This window comes from Elephantulus edwardii, unplaced genomic scaffold (assembly GCF_000299155.1).
Source record: "Elephantulus edwardii isolate Elephantulus edwardi_28Jun2011 unplaced genomic scaffold, EleEdw1.0 scaffold00189, whole genome shotgun sequence".
Classification (NCBI taxonomy): Eukaryota; Metazoa; Chordata; class Mammalia; order Macroscelidea; family Macroscelididae; genus Elephantulus; species Elephantulus edwardii.
In genome coordinates, this window is record NW_006399939.1 from 5,037,882 (window position 1) to 5,052,705 (window position 14,824).

A 14,824-nucleotide genomic window follows, 5' to 3' on the forward strand; every position below is an offset into this window, starting at 1 on the left:
TCCTCTCCTACTAGAAAAGCAAAAAGTCTTCATAATCTTAATCTAAATAAGTCGTTAATTTTTTTTTTAAATAAGCCCTTCTAGAAATCACTGATTTTTATCTTCCTAACAGCCATTCTGATCTTAAGAGAACGACAGAGAGGTGAACTCATTCCCTGCCAAGATGGAGAAAGTACAATCATATCCACAGGAATCAATTCCGTTTCAAGTTTCCAAGCCCAGGGCAAATGCATAATACATCCATGTGGGTAACTTGTGGCGGTCCTTTAAGACCACGTTTAATACCAGGAAGCATTTTGCAGTATTCAAATGCAAGTCCTGGGGCAGCTTTCCCAGGGGACTGCCAAGGAAGCTAGCTGACCAGAGTCTAGCTTTAAGTCCTTTACCCTCTTTAAACATTAGAACTCTTACCATTAGCTTCAGTTCTCAGTTGAGAAAACCCAAGCTAGGAAAAGTAAAGTCGACCTTGCCCATCATCACAAACCAGCCACACAGACTGCAGAGCTGGGATCTGAATTTAGATCTCTCCGACTCAAAAGCCCACATTCTTTCGCTTACCAACAGTTTTCAAACTTTTTGGACTGAGACCCAAAGTAAAAAACCACACAGATACATTTTATACTGTAATTCACCTCAAAAGCACAATGCAATGGAAACAGAAGTTTCACAAAATACCTTACTAAGGGTTGTTATGTATTGTCAAGTTGGAACCCTCTCATAGTTGATCCTTCAGCCGGTTTTCAAAGGCTGTGAATTGCAGGGGAGGAGACCACCCATCTTTCTCCAGCACAGCAGCTGGTGGATTCGAACCTTGAACTTTTGGGCTGGCAGTGCAACTCCTTACCTCTAAGCCTCGAGATCTCCTGACTATGAGTAGCATGCTAATAGTCTCCGTGCCATTATTATTCATTTAGGAAAAAAAAAACCCGCCAGCCGTAGCTCAGTAAATGGATTCCAGGGTCCACTAATGAACCATAATCCTCAGTTTGGAAGGTAATGCACCACATGATGCCAAAAAGTAGGGAGGGGAGCAAAACCAAAACTCAAAAGTCTCACCAGCCTGGGAGTTCCAGCTTGGCTCAATCTGGCCCAAGTGGTCTTGAAAGAGCAAATCCCTTTTAAAGACCACTTGAACTCTAAGACATACAGTCGCCACTATCAAATGCGAAAAACAGATTGAGTAATTTCCAAATTCCTTCCAGTCCTTCAATTTTCTTTCTAAACCTCAATTGATACGGCTTTCCCCTCTCACCACACATCCTTCCACTGCTCTCCAGCTGTTATCTCCACTCCTTCCCTGCTTCTTCTGAGCTCTCTGCTACCAGGACTCACTGTCCACCTTCAGTCTGCCCCTTCTCACCCACAAGCCTCTCTCTCCCAGAGGTGAAGCTCCCTGGGGAGTCAGGACCCCCGCAGCTTACCCACTCCTCACTCCCAGGGCTCCACAGTCTTCCTTGCAGCTCCTGGTGCACACGAGCTGGGTTAATTCCTGATCTCCCACTGCACAACTATCTACACAAAACTGTTGTCCTGTTAACAAGCATGTTCTTGAAAGAACTCTGGTGGACTTAGCAGGGGAGGAGTTGTGCTGTCAGCCCAAAGGCAGGTGGTTCAAATCCACCAGCGGCTGTACGGGAGAAAGACAATCTCTTGTGTGATTTACAGCCTGCACAAACCTGCTGAAGTGGGAGCTATAGCAACACATGAGTGTGACTCTCCTCAACAGCCTGACAGGCTGCCTCAAAGACAGGAGCTGGCTACGGGATGTTTTATCTTTCCCTCACTGCACTTTGACATAACTAGGGACACATTTCAGAACATATTTTATTACAAATACTGCTAACTGAATGGCTGTACTTCTCAGGTACTTCAAATTCACCAGTGACTCATGTTGTTGTTGTTGTTAGGTGCCGTCAAGTTGTAGACGACTCACAGCGACCCTATGAACGAACGGCCTGAGCACTGTTGGTACAAAGAGTTTCCGGAGGCAAGCCATTTCGGAAGTGGATGCCGCTCCTGCTTCTAGGCTCCAGTGACTCGTAGGGAGAAAAATTATTTACAGCCTCAAAACCACTGGTGGGTCAGCTACGAGTCAGACCCAACTCAGTAGTAGTGAGGCAGTCTTTAAAAATTCAATCCTAAGAATTTTTATGCTGCAATCTCAAAGGCATGCAGTTCGAACCCACCAGCCACTCCACGGCAGAAGGATGGGCAATCTTCTCCCGTGTGATTTACTGGGTCTGAAAACTCACTGGAGTGTTAGCTATGGGTCTGTTCTGACATGATGGCACACAACAACAACCTAAGAATTCTGGCGGTGCAGCAGGTAAGCATTTGAATGCCAACCAAAAAGACAGTCATTTGCTTTGGTGGCTTAGTGGTAAAGAACTGCACTGCCACTGCAAAGATCTATGGTTCAAATGCACCAGGTGTTCCATAGAAGAAAGACAGGCAATCTCCTCCTATGGGATTTACCACCTCTGAAAACCCACTGCAGAGTCAGTTATGGGTCACTTCTGATTTGATGTACAACAACAACAAGGGTTCCGCAGGAGAAGCTGGTGACCTGTTCCTATAAAGATCACAGCCGATAAAACTCAGTGAGGCTGTTCTATTCTGTCTTGTGACCTCGCTACGAGCTAAAAGCAGCTCAACCTAATAACACACCTCCTCAGTAGGTAATATTCACATGAGCCACTGGAGGAAAAGTGAAAACAAGAAGAATTAACATCGCCACAAGATGAGTAACTGTACACAGACTAAATCCTATATATGTGTGCAATTAGGCTTTCTCAAGGCCAAGGGTGGCAATGGCTCTGAAGCAGACAGGCTAGGCAAAACGTTTCCTTAAAGATGTCAGCCAAGAAACCCTACTGTATGGCACTGCTCTGCAGCATGTGGGGTGGCCGAGTTGGGACTGACTCCACGGCGACAACAGTGGGTCATGTCTGCCCGGACAAAGCATGCCAAGGTTGCCAGGGAAAGCCACTGAGGGCCTCTCTATCAGACGGTGGGGACTTAACTCTCAGAAGCTGCACAACACGGCTGCAAATCAGTCCCAACCTTAAAGACAGGGAAATTTATTGACAGGCCCGAGTGTACTATAAATCTGAGACAGTTCTATTAAAATGTTTTTCTTGGCTTCCCATCAGATGCTTGGTAAAAGTCTTTTTTCCAACATGGTTCCAAATGCTAAAGTTGGAGGTAGGAAGAGTTGAACACATTTTAAAAAACTCTTCCTTTAGAGTTCCAATGAAATGAGCCTTCATTTTATCCCGCTTCAAACAGCTGGCACTGACCAATCTTAATTTCAATTTCAGTATGAATTTATACTTATGGGAAAGCCCAAACATAGAGTGTACGATGATATCATGATACACACACACACACACACACACACACACATATGTGAAACATACATGCATAAATATCCAGAGGGTGACAGTATCCAACACCAACTTCTCATCTGAGCCTTCCCTTGTAGTGTAACACAGCAGTCTGTGTCGCAGGTACTAGCTGACCCAAGGGTGGGCGACCCAGGAGCCTTCTGGGGGCAAGTACAAAAGCAGAGCCTCAGACACAGCTTGGAGTGGCATGCTGGGGCTGAAGAACCAGGCAGGGAACACCTAACATTTTTTTTAACACCCCTGAAGTGTTTGCATTATATATGTAATTTTTTTTTTTTTTAATTTCACAGTACGGGGGCCGGGGGAGGCAGGGTAAGAATGACAGGCATTGCAATACACATCCTGGAAATGAGCAAGTGAAACATTTTCCACATTCCTCATATTTCCAGAGATGTATCCAGTCCTAAATGTCTCAAGCAACCACTTTTTTGAGAAGACCATCCAAGAAGCCGTTAAGCTGAATTGTCGGGACGTGCATCTGATTTCCAGCCTCAGTCTGGGCCACACAGCTCTGTGGTTTGAACGGGGTTGTGGGAGGTACAACAGAGCGTGCTCTGCGCCTGTCCCTCCATATTGTGTGGTCTTGGGGGGATTACTTCTCCTCTCTTTCGCTTCCGTTTCTTCAAACAGCAAAATGCAGATTACTTTTCTGTCTGCTCTCCTTACTACTCTGGTGAAAGCGAGTGCTTTGTAAATTGACGGGACGTGTGCTGGGCATGGAGGGTGGTGGGAGAGAGAAGTGGGTTCAGATGGCTGCCTGACGGTCAACGGGCGTGCCCAGCCAGCCAGACGCCCAGCACTCTCTCTCGTAACACGTCTTGCGGGGTGCTGAGGTTTCCAGAGAGAAGTCACAATGCATTTTAGAAAAACACAAGCTTAAACACTTTAGACAGAGAGCTTTATCAAATGTCTCACATAAGATTCTAATATGTACACGTGAAGTGTGACTAAACTTCAGCTTAGAGCTGCGGGGCCATCAGCGTGAACAGTAATCACTGTTTCCTCAATTACATGATGTCCCATCAATAATGCTCAATTTGATGGTAAGACTTAGTACGCCAAAATGAAAATTTAAAAAATAAAAACCAGGAAAAAAACCCCAAGAAGCACGCAGCTCTCAGGACTGAGGGAAACAGGTATTCTATTTCCCCATCAAACAGCCACACACCCAGAAGTGAGCGGAGCCTACAGTCCAGTCCGCCTTACTGCCACGCGTCAAGATCACTAAGGCTTTAGGCTCCTCTGCTAAAAATAGCTTTTCCATCATCTCCACTCATGCCAGACCTGCAGACGAACCATCTCAGAGACCCGCATTTGCAGGAACCTTTCACCCTTTCCAATCTGTGGCTTCGAAAATTTTATGGCGATGAAAACAAGATAAACCAATGAGTCAAAATTATGTGTAAATAAGGTAGAATGAGAGTCCTCTGGAGAAGTTCTGTGAAGAACGTTTACTAACACAGCATAGCTCTGGCTGACTGCGGTCCTGGGCTTTTATGTCCGTACAGAGAAGTGTTTCGTTTTCTTCCTAATGAGCCATTATATCTTCAAGTACTCTGTAGCAGTACAGATCTTGGGTCCACTTAGCAAGATGATATAAAGACAAACTGAAAACGGGGCAGTAAAATAGACTGAAAAAAAAAATGGGTATTTTAACATATTCCAAACGTTAAAGGAGAGAGAGACAGAGGGAGACAGAGAGAAGATGCTGAATGTTTCCACCACCTCAAAGGCTCCCAGTCAATTGAGTACAAAGAAGAGTTCAAAGGCAAGGCAGGCTCCTGACTTCCACCTCCTAGTGTGGCTGAGGTGAGAGGTCACTGCTGGTGGAGCCACTGACCAATAAAAGAATGTTTGGGAACTCCACTCAACAGATAAAGTGGGGATCCATTTACAACTCCCTCCTTATCCACACAAACACTTCTAACTGGACAATCTGGTGTCTGTCCAGTTTTCCTAGGTCCTCGACTGCTTTCTTTTAATTTGTGATCCAGGGGAATGTGGGGGTGTGACTATTCCATTTGATGACAGAAAAACTATTCCGTCGTGTACTTCCTCCTGCCTTTCATGGGAAGAAAGGTGGCCAGTGAAGTTCTGAACTTTAAGGCCTACCTCAACCGCTACCTCCCCCATAAATCTGTCCCTGACAACTTAAGCCCATACTTTCTCCTGTCCTTTTCAGGCCTAGCATACTATGGAAAATTGGCACCAATTTCTCAACTCTGTTTGGGCTTATGCTCATATATCCTCAAGAAGCTCATTAGCCTTTTGTGGGCGAGAATCACAGATTTCTTATTGTCCCTGATGATCTCTCCTCTCCATTCAAAAACAAAAAATAAAAACAATCAACTAGAGCTTCAGTAACTTAATCAAATCATTTAGCACCTAAGCCATGAAGGCAGATTCATAAGAAGATGGTTTTCTCTACTAGTTTAAGGAACTTTTTTAAAACCATACCAACAACAACAAGAACAACATCAAAACCAAACAGAACAACCTAACCCATGATCCACTGCTACTTGGCCCAACATCATGAGTGCCAGCACTCCTCACTGCCTTCAGAGGCAGGTACCAAAGACAGAGGTGGTACTTGTCATCAAAAGTCTTAGCTTACATCCAGCTTTTCCGTGTACTAGGCTCTAGGCCTGTATTAAACTGCACAGCTGCTTGCTATCACATAATAGATTAAGAGAGGAATTTAGCATCTTTTCCTTCTCAAGTAGAATGTCTCCCTGGAAGCATCCAAATCCCCAAGTCATGATAATAAGGTCCTTCATCCCAGAATTCTGTTTTCTCCACTGTATACACAAATTAGGGAATCGCTGAGTAGCACAATGAGTTAAGTGCCCAACTAGTAGCTGAAATGTCAGTGGTTCAACCTCACCCAGAGATGCTTCAGTAGACAGACCTGACAATCGCCTCCTAGCAGGGGCAGAACATTCTTGAAAATTCTATGGCACAGGCCCCCTCTGCACATATGGGGTCTTCATGAATTGGAATCAACTCATCAACAACTAACAACAATACAGCGATCTGATTACAGCCTTTCTGGTCCTAACTCTAAGCTGCAAAATGCTGCCCTAACACCTTCCTCATCCAGACTTCTGGGTCAGTTCAGAATCCTCAGCTCTAGTTCCTTTGCAGGCAGCAAATCCTCGCTCAGCAATACTCCTCCCTCATCTGAAAACCTGGTCTCCAGAGAGCGGCGACGTGAGTGATGTCAGTATGAAGCACCACAGTGACTCGTGGCTTTCAGGATTTCTTGGAAAGATTTAGATGCTCCGGAGGAAAAGGAGTCACTTCAAAGCGGATGGAGACCTCTGCTGGCTCCAACTGTCCATGCAGCCTTTTAAAGCTCGTTCAGAATTGCACGGAACAATCAGGCCCTGCTCATTCTCAGTTCATATCCAGGAGTATTAACGGGGATCCTGGGGTGTCAAATGCTAGTGCAGCCAACTTTCTCAGTTATTCCCGCCAAGATCAGGCTAACTCGACGAAGACCTACAGAGGGGAAAAACTGACAAGCATATTCTGGAAAGAAAAGGACCAGGCAGAGCACCACGATCTTGGGGAGGAGAAGTTAACCATCGACAGAGCAGTGGTCCTCACCAGGGCTGAGCACACCCATGAGCCAATGGCAATGCCTAGAGACATTGTCCGTCACCACAGCTTGAAAGGAGGGGGTGCTGGTGGCACTGAGTATCTGAATCTAGTCATCCTTCTTTCTACCCGAGAACTGCTTTGGCCAGGTCACCTGACATCTACGTGAGATTGGTCTAATCTAGAAAAGAGATCAATTTTGGCACACAGACTACTAGGAGACAGGAAGGGGGCTAAAAGGGAATCAGGGTGGAGTGCTTCAGACTGTCAGAGAGGGGCACGAGGGGAGGGAGTGTCAGAAAACAAGATAGCTCTAGAAAGGGAGGCAGAAAGTGCCAAGACTGCTTTTATTTGGTAAGTTGGTATAAAGTAGGGAGTGGATCTGTCACCACACCCAAATCAAACCCACTGCCCTCACAGTGACCACACAGGACAGGACAGAACTGGCCCAGAGAGTTCCCAAAGCAGCAATACTGACAGGGCAGACGGCCACGTCAGTCTCCCCCAGAGTGGGTGATGGGTTTGAACTGCCCTCCTTTCCTCTAGACGGTGAGTGCTTAACCAGAGCACCACCACCTTCTGGCCCACCACCTGGGAAGGCAATCTGTCTCTGGGATAAGGGGAGAATAGATGACAATTTCATTATGGATATCATCAAAGCAGGCACGTTCTTAATGGGGACAAAGGCTTCACAGACCAGGGAGTGACTTGTTACAGTCACACAATTCAGAGGCACCGCTGAACTCAAGCCATTCAACTCCAAACCCCTGTGAAGCCAAATCATGTAAAAGCACCCCATTTTTAAAACACTTTAAACTGTCTGATTCTGTCACTGAAAATCAGCAGTCAAGCTTATCTCATACTTGGGGTTGGCAGACCTCACCCCATGGGATACAAGGGCTCTGTGAGTTGGCCCTAGCTCTCTGTTCCCATCAAATGATCCCCTTTCCCCAGCGTGAGGGAGGAGGCGTGGAGGAGGCAGCTGAGCGCAATGTGCTCCCCTGCTGCGTCTTATCCTTTTCCCCTCACAGACTCTCACAGAAGATGGTATCTGTTTTATTGTGCAATTATATACTTAGATGTGTTAATAGATCAAAATGTCCTAAAATGTTACCTGAAGATCACAAACACCGAGACTCTCCAAGGGGTGTTTTCTTTCCCAGGAATATCAGAACCACACACAGGTTGGGAGCAAGAATCCAGAGATCTCTGTGCTGATTTCTGAACTCAGAGGAGGTCGGCAGTTAACTAACAATTACGGAGCCCAGAAACTGAAAATGAACACGTGTATTCTGTGAAAAAAACCTGCCTACTGGATAAGATCAACCTGCAACTTCGAGCTGGAATGCCTAAATGTTTTCCTACGTGAGGTTACCGAGTCCCAGAGATAGTGGGTACTTGCCTGAGGCACAGAGCTGGGAACCAGCAGAGCTAGAATTCCATGCAAACAGGCCAAGTTCAGAACCTACAGAATCAGCCATTCATTACATGATGTGGCTACTTCTGAAGTTTCAGAAACACAGAGCCATGGCAAAGAGGGTGGACTAAGCGTATGCATTAACTTTCACTCCTTTGTGAAACCCTGATAACAATTAAGAGGATGTTTTGTTGTTGATTATAACACACCAAGACATACATCAATTGAATAGTTTCTACGTGTATAATTCAGTGACACTGGCTACATTCTTTAAATTGGGGAATGACCCTTACCTGCTTTTTTCCAAGTGTTCTTCCCCATTAATATAAACTCTCTGTCCCTAAAGTTCCTATCTTTTGAGTTACTGCCATAAATTTGATTCCACAGAGACAGTTTTTTAAATGCATATGCTCACAGCAGACATTCATTTTTAGTCTTTTTCCCCCTCACATACTGCCATTGAGGGCAACCAACTCACATCTGATCCCTCAGTGGTTTTCAGACACAGTAAACTCTACACGTAAGGAGACTGCCCATCTTTCTCCCTTGGAGTAGCTGGTGGATTCGAACTGACAGCCTTTGGTTTGGCAGCACAACATCCTATCAAATAGGCCAGCCAACCGTTGTCTGGTTTTTAAGAAATTGTCAGGGGGTATTTTTAGTTTAAGGTTTACAGATTTTCTTGGGGCAATGGTTTCAGGAGTCCATTCAGGCTCCCTCGCTCTAGAAAGTCTGGAGTCCATGAGAATTTGAGCTTCTGTTCTGCATTTAAAGAGGACTGGTTTTTTTATTTTATCTTTTATTTTTATATATACAATCATTCATATGCATTGTGTTTCTATCTGTACTTTGTGTTTTATATATTCATATACATTCTATTGTATATCTTTAATTGTAGCAGGAGTGGCAGCCACCTCCCAAATAACGTGCTTCTGGAAACTCTATGAACTTTGATAAATGTCGATGGTTGTAGAGGGGCTTCAGGCCTTTTGTTCATGAGGTTGCTATGAGTCTTGCTCAACTCAAAGGCAATCAACAACAAGAAGCCTATTATGGGAGTTCTGGTGGCCTAGTGGCAAGAAAGAAGCTACACTGCAATCCCAAAGGCATGCAGCGGTTCAAGGCGACCAGCTGCTCCATGGGAGGAGAATGGACAATCTCCTTCTGTATGATTAACTGCCTCTGAAAACGCCAGAGGGTCAGCTATGGGCCGGTTCCAACTCTATGGTACACAACAACAATAAGCCTATATGTCAAGAAGACAAAGTTTCTCACCACTGGACCAACTGGCAGCATCAGGATGGATAGTGAAGAGATTGAAATTGTTAACAACTTTAGTCTGCTTAACTCCACAGTCAACACTCTTGGCACCAGTAGCCAGGAAATCAAAAAACGTATTGCAATGGGAAAGTCTTCTGTTAGGGACTTCTCCAGGGTACTGAAGAGCAATGGTGCCACTCTGGAGACTAAGGTGTGTCTGATACAGGCTACGGTCTTTGCGATCGCTTGTTATGCATCAGAGTTGGACAATGACTAGGAAGGATAGGAGAATTGATGCCTTTGAGCTGTGGTGCTGGAGAAGAGTATTGAATGTACCATGGACTGCCAAGAAAACAAACAGATTAATCCTGGCGAGGGTTAAACCAGGCTGCTCCTTGGAGGCAGGGATTCTGAGGCTTCGTCTGACATACTTTGGACATGTTATAAGGAGGGACCAGTCCTTAGAGAGGGACATCATGCTTGGGAGGGTGGAGGAACAGTGCAGGAGGGGAAGACCCTCTATGAGGTGGACTGATTCAGTGACTGGAGTAATCGGGATGGGTGTGAAAGAGGCAATGTGACTGGCACAGGATAGAGCAGGGTTTAGGGCTACTGTACATAGGGTCACTATGAGTCACAAGCAACTTGACGGCACATAACAACAATAACTTCTCAAGTCCCCACTGAACCTTTCACATTACGTGACCCCCCCCCATCTACCCACCAACCTCTGCTATCCCATTGATTGCTCCCTGCCCCTTTTTCTGCCCCACTTCTCTCCTTCCCCTCTGGAACATTTAACATATCTTGCCCAGTTATCCTACTTCCACAATAGTATAAAGTCAACATTACACAGCAAACTAAGCTCCCATTACACAGAGGCACTGCCCTAAAACCCCTCACTTCCACGGTTGTCTTAGTCCCTAAAACCATCATCTGCTACATATCTCTCTGAGACATTGCTAGACACCTTCCCTGATAGGTTTTATTTCAAACTTTATTTCTAGCATGAGAAATAGGCACATCGTTGAGAAATGGATTCATCTAAACCTACGTTCTTAGTTTTTAAGTCGGCCTAGCTAAGAAAGTGCAGGAGACAGAGTTCACGCACACAGTCTGATGCCACCCCTCTTGCATGCAACGCAGTCAACACCTGCTTCAGCATTGCCCCCTGTCACCTCCCCTCTTACCTGTCTCTGCATTTCTTCAATCTGTCTTTGGGGAAGGCTCTGCAGAATACTGTACATGTCTGACATCTTTTCTTCTGGTACAACCACAGATGCTCTGGAGACGGTAGCAAAACAATCCGTAAGTGTACAGCCTTTCGCACAAAGCGCATCAGCATACATTGCACAGCTTAACTCTCACAAGCAGAAACAACACCCTGACCTCCTTTGGTCTCATCTCCCTTTGCTCTTGCTTTATCAGGATCAGACGTTTAAAGAAGTTTGCTGTACTCACCGGCTCCACCAGCTCCATTCACCCTTCCGCTGCCCTTGCCATCACTAGAGCATTTCAGTTCACGGCCACCGCACATGAAATTCTGCCTGAACATCTTTCCGCAGTCCCACTGATCTCTCTGAATGAACAATTCCTCTTCTCCTTTAGTTATCTACTCAAATCCACTCACTATTCAGTATGCACTTACAGCGTGCCTGTCACATGCTCGGGAGCTCTGACGGCATAGTGAACTGGAGCTGCACTGCTAACCAAAGGCAGGCAGTCTGAATCCACCCGCTGCTCTTCAGAAGAAAGATGGATAATCTCCTCCCGTGCAATTTATAGTCTCTAAAATCCCACTGGAGGGTCTTCTGATCCATTGACAATGAAAGTTATTATGTGCTGCCTCCTTCTAATAACATTCAAAGCATGTGAAATGAAGCCTCACAGTCTCACTTCTAAGGAGCATTCTGAAAGGCATCATGCCTGTTAATGTAAAAGGTCATCAAAAAAGATGACCACTGTGAGACAGGATGACACAGACGCTCACCAGTACTCGTGTGCTGATGCCACAGTGAATACACAAGACAAGGGGGGGGAAGGGCCCAAGTCCTGAGAACACCTGCGGAAGGGCCTCCCAGGCAGGCTAAGATGTGACAGCCTCGAGGACCAGCATGTGGGGCATGTTCTGGGTGCAGCAAGGTGGCCACTGTGGGGGGAACGGCGTAAACAAGGGGAATGGGGGTAGGAGGGGCCCCGCAGAGCACACAGGCCTTGGACAGCACTGTAAGGACTCGAGTGTTTACACTGAGATGGGAACATTTTGGGTAAATATACAGCAACTATCAGATTAAGTTCCAGCAGGCTTGTTCTGCCCGTGGTATCGAACAAGCTACAGGAATCAGAGGGAGCTCTGGTGGCTGGGTCCATAGAAGTCGTGCTATTAACCCAAAGGTGGTGCCTCTGGTGGGATGAGTCCATCAGCAGTGATGGCCAATCCCCTTTCATGTGATTTATAGCCTCAGAAAACCCAGATATGAGTCAGTTCCAACCCAACAGCAACAATGAGTGAGTTTTTTGACCGGGAATCAGGAATTTGAACCAGGGTGACACCAGTTCTGTTATGACCCAAAACGAGAAACTTGAACAGATGTCAAATTTTGATGATCCAGAATGCCAATCAAAAGAGGGGGAAATTACAGGTCAGTGTCCTGGAATGGGGAGACTCTGAAGAGCTGCAGGAAGCCCTTTCCAGAGCCTGATGCAAGGCACTGATTACTGCCAGAGCTGCGGAGAGGGACAGGCATTCAAAGCTGCAGGACTGGCGGCCATCTCTGTTCCTGACTCTGCCAGTCAGGAGATTTGTGTGCTGTGTGACACACACACTGACCTTGCTCAAAGAAGGAGACTCTAGCAGGACTTAAACCTCTCGTTTTCCCCATTCCAGTTAGCATGCGAGTTCACCCACGCTGTAAAAATTCGGAACCACTCTGTGCCACTTCAGTGGCTAGAATTAAACCAGTCTGAATTCGTTCAAAGCAGGGCTTCAAACACACATAAGGTACAAACGCATGCACACACACAGAGAATCTGCACTTTTCCCAAGACACAGTGAATCAGAACACACAGTTTAACAAGAATCCCCAGGTGATTCTTAGGTATACATTCTCACTAAAATATAGATGCTGATTCAGTACAACTGGGCACTTTCTCTCAAGAGTCACCTGAAGATTCTTGTTAAAATGTAGATTCTAATTAAGAGTATCTGGGATGGAAATGCAAATTCTCTGCAGGCAATCAAACTGGGATGAACTAGTCCAAGGCCCTGGGGCAGAGCCCTGAAGGAAAGCAGGAGAAGAGCGAGAACAGCCGTAGACCTCTGCAAAATCCAGAAAAGAGACCCTGGTCAGGAAGATGCAGATGAAAGCGGCATTGCAGTGGTCAACACCTACACAGACTGCAGGGTGTGCTAATGGATTAGACATGCTGGGGAAAAGGAAGAGGAAATCCAATGACGACTCTTCCTTCCCAGCATTAAGCACAGTTTATAATTACTTCTAGAAATTTCTTGACGTCTGCACTCTCCCACGAGGCTAGTCCATTAGAATGGAAGTCACATTTTGGATCTTGGTTCCACTCACCAGCATATCCTGAGCACCTGGCTCAAGGCCCCGCGCACGCGCGCGTGTGTGTGTGTGTGTGTGTGTGTGTGCTCGCACACATGCATGCACATTCACACACACAGACACACACACACATTCACACATTGCTATTGATTCCAACTCAGGGCTACCCCTGGATTTCTGAGGCTGTAAATCTTTACATGGGAGAAGACTGTCCATCTTTCTCCCACAGAGCAGCAACCAGTAGATTTGAACTGCCAGCCTTTCAGTTTGGAAGCAGCACAACGCAGAACACCGTATCACCAGGGTTCCTTGCCTAACACACGGCACTTAGTAAATACTAAGGAAATAAATGCATGCTTTCTACTCTACAGTTGAAAAATCTGAGGCTCAAAAGCCATTAAATAATTTGCCGAGATTGCAAAAGGCAGCTACAGACCTAGTAATCTGAACCCAGGCCACCTGGCTCCAGATCCGGAATTCTTTCCATCCCGTATCCACAGTGACAAAAAGCAGACCTGGATTCTTGTAGGACTATTCTTTAAGAGTCTGTCCAGAGTTGCTCTCGCTGCCAAAGCCCTCACACAATATTGTACTAGTCTTCCCCACTAGATTCTGACCTCCTTAAGCTCCGAGGCTGTATGTAGACTCTCTAATATATGTGAGCTAAATGAAGGCATCATAATGAATGCTATTGAAACTGCTCAAGGAACTACAAGAATCACACTTGGAGAGAAATCTCAAGTTGGGAGAGGAGAAAGCAATTAAGCATCTGCGGCAGGGAAAGCCTGCAAGGCACACACAGAGCGATTAATTTTCAATACTTTCAATCTGCAATGTCTTGGCAAAACAAAACAACTTTAGAAAAGAGGTATTTTTCACCGACCACAGCACTGGCAGCCACGACCAAGCAGAACCTACAGGGTCTGTTTCTAGCCTCTTGTCCACATGGAGGCACTTGATCTCTAGTTGGTTCACTATGAAGGCGAAGCAGCAACTATGGCTAAAACTCGTAGTAAAGGGACTTTGAAAATTCAGGCTACCTAGGCTGGGAATGGAAAAGTCAGGAAGAACAGTGGTGTATTCACAATCAAAAAGGCCATTTAAAGATCTATCCTGAGTACAATGCTGTCAGTGATGCTCTCAGTGATAGGATACTATCTATGCACATATAAGGAAGATCTGTTAATATATAACTGTTACTCAAACATATGCACCGACAGCTAAAGCCAAAGATGAAGAAATTGAGGAATTCTATCAACATCTTTTCAAGCACTTGTTATGACTCTAAGAGTAGGACTATGAATAAGGATGACAGAAAAAGAATGGATGTCTTTTGAGCTGCAGTGTTGGAGAAGAGAACTGGATATCCCAAGGACTACCAACAGAACAAACAGCTATGTCTTAGAGAAAGTGCAGCCAGGGTGCTCCTTGGAGGCACGACGGCGAAGCTATGTCTCACACACTTTGGACATGCTGCTAGGAGAGGCTATTCCTTGAAAGGTACATCATGCTTAGAAAGGTGGGGGGTCAGTGAAGGAGGGAAGACCCTCAACAAGACGGATGACACAGTGGCT

The 14,824-nt window shown here is 45.7% G+C and overlaps 1 protein-coding gene across 1 annotated transcript in view; it reads right to left on the reverse strand.

The window, feature by feature from the left end:
• The window catches only part of EXT2 (exostosin glycosyltransferase 2), a 157,724-nt gene that overhangs the window by 112,627 nt on the left and 30,273 nt on the right, over positions 1 to 14,824 (reverse strand). The window contains exon 6 of the mRNA XM_006896751.1: positions 10,875 to 10,968. Coding sequence (XP_006896813.1) covers positions 10,875 to 10,968 — 94 coding nt within the window. The remainder of the gene's footprint in view (positions 1 to 10,874; positions 10,969 to 14,824) is intronic.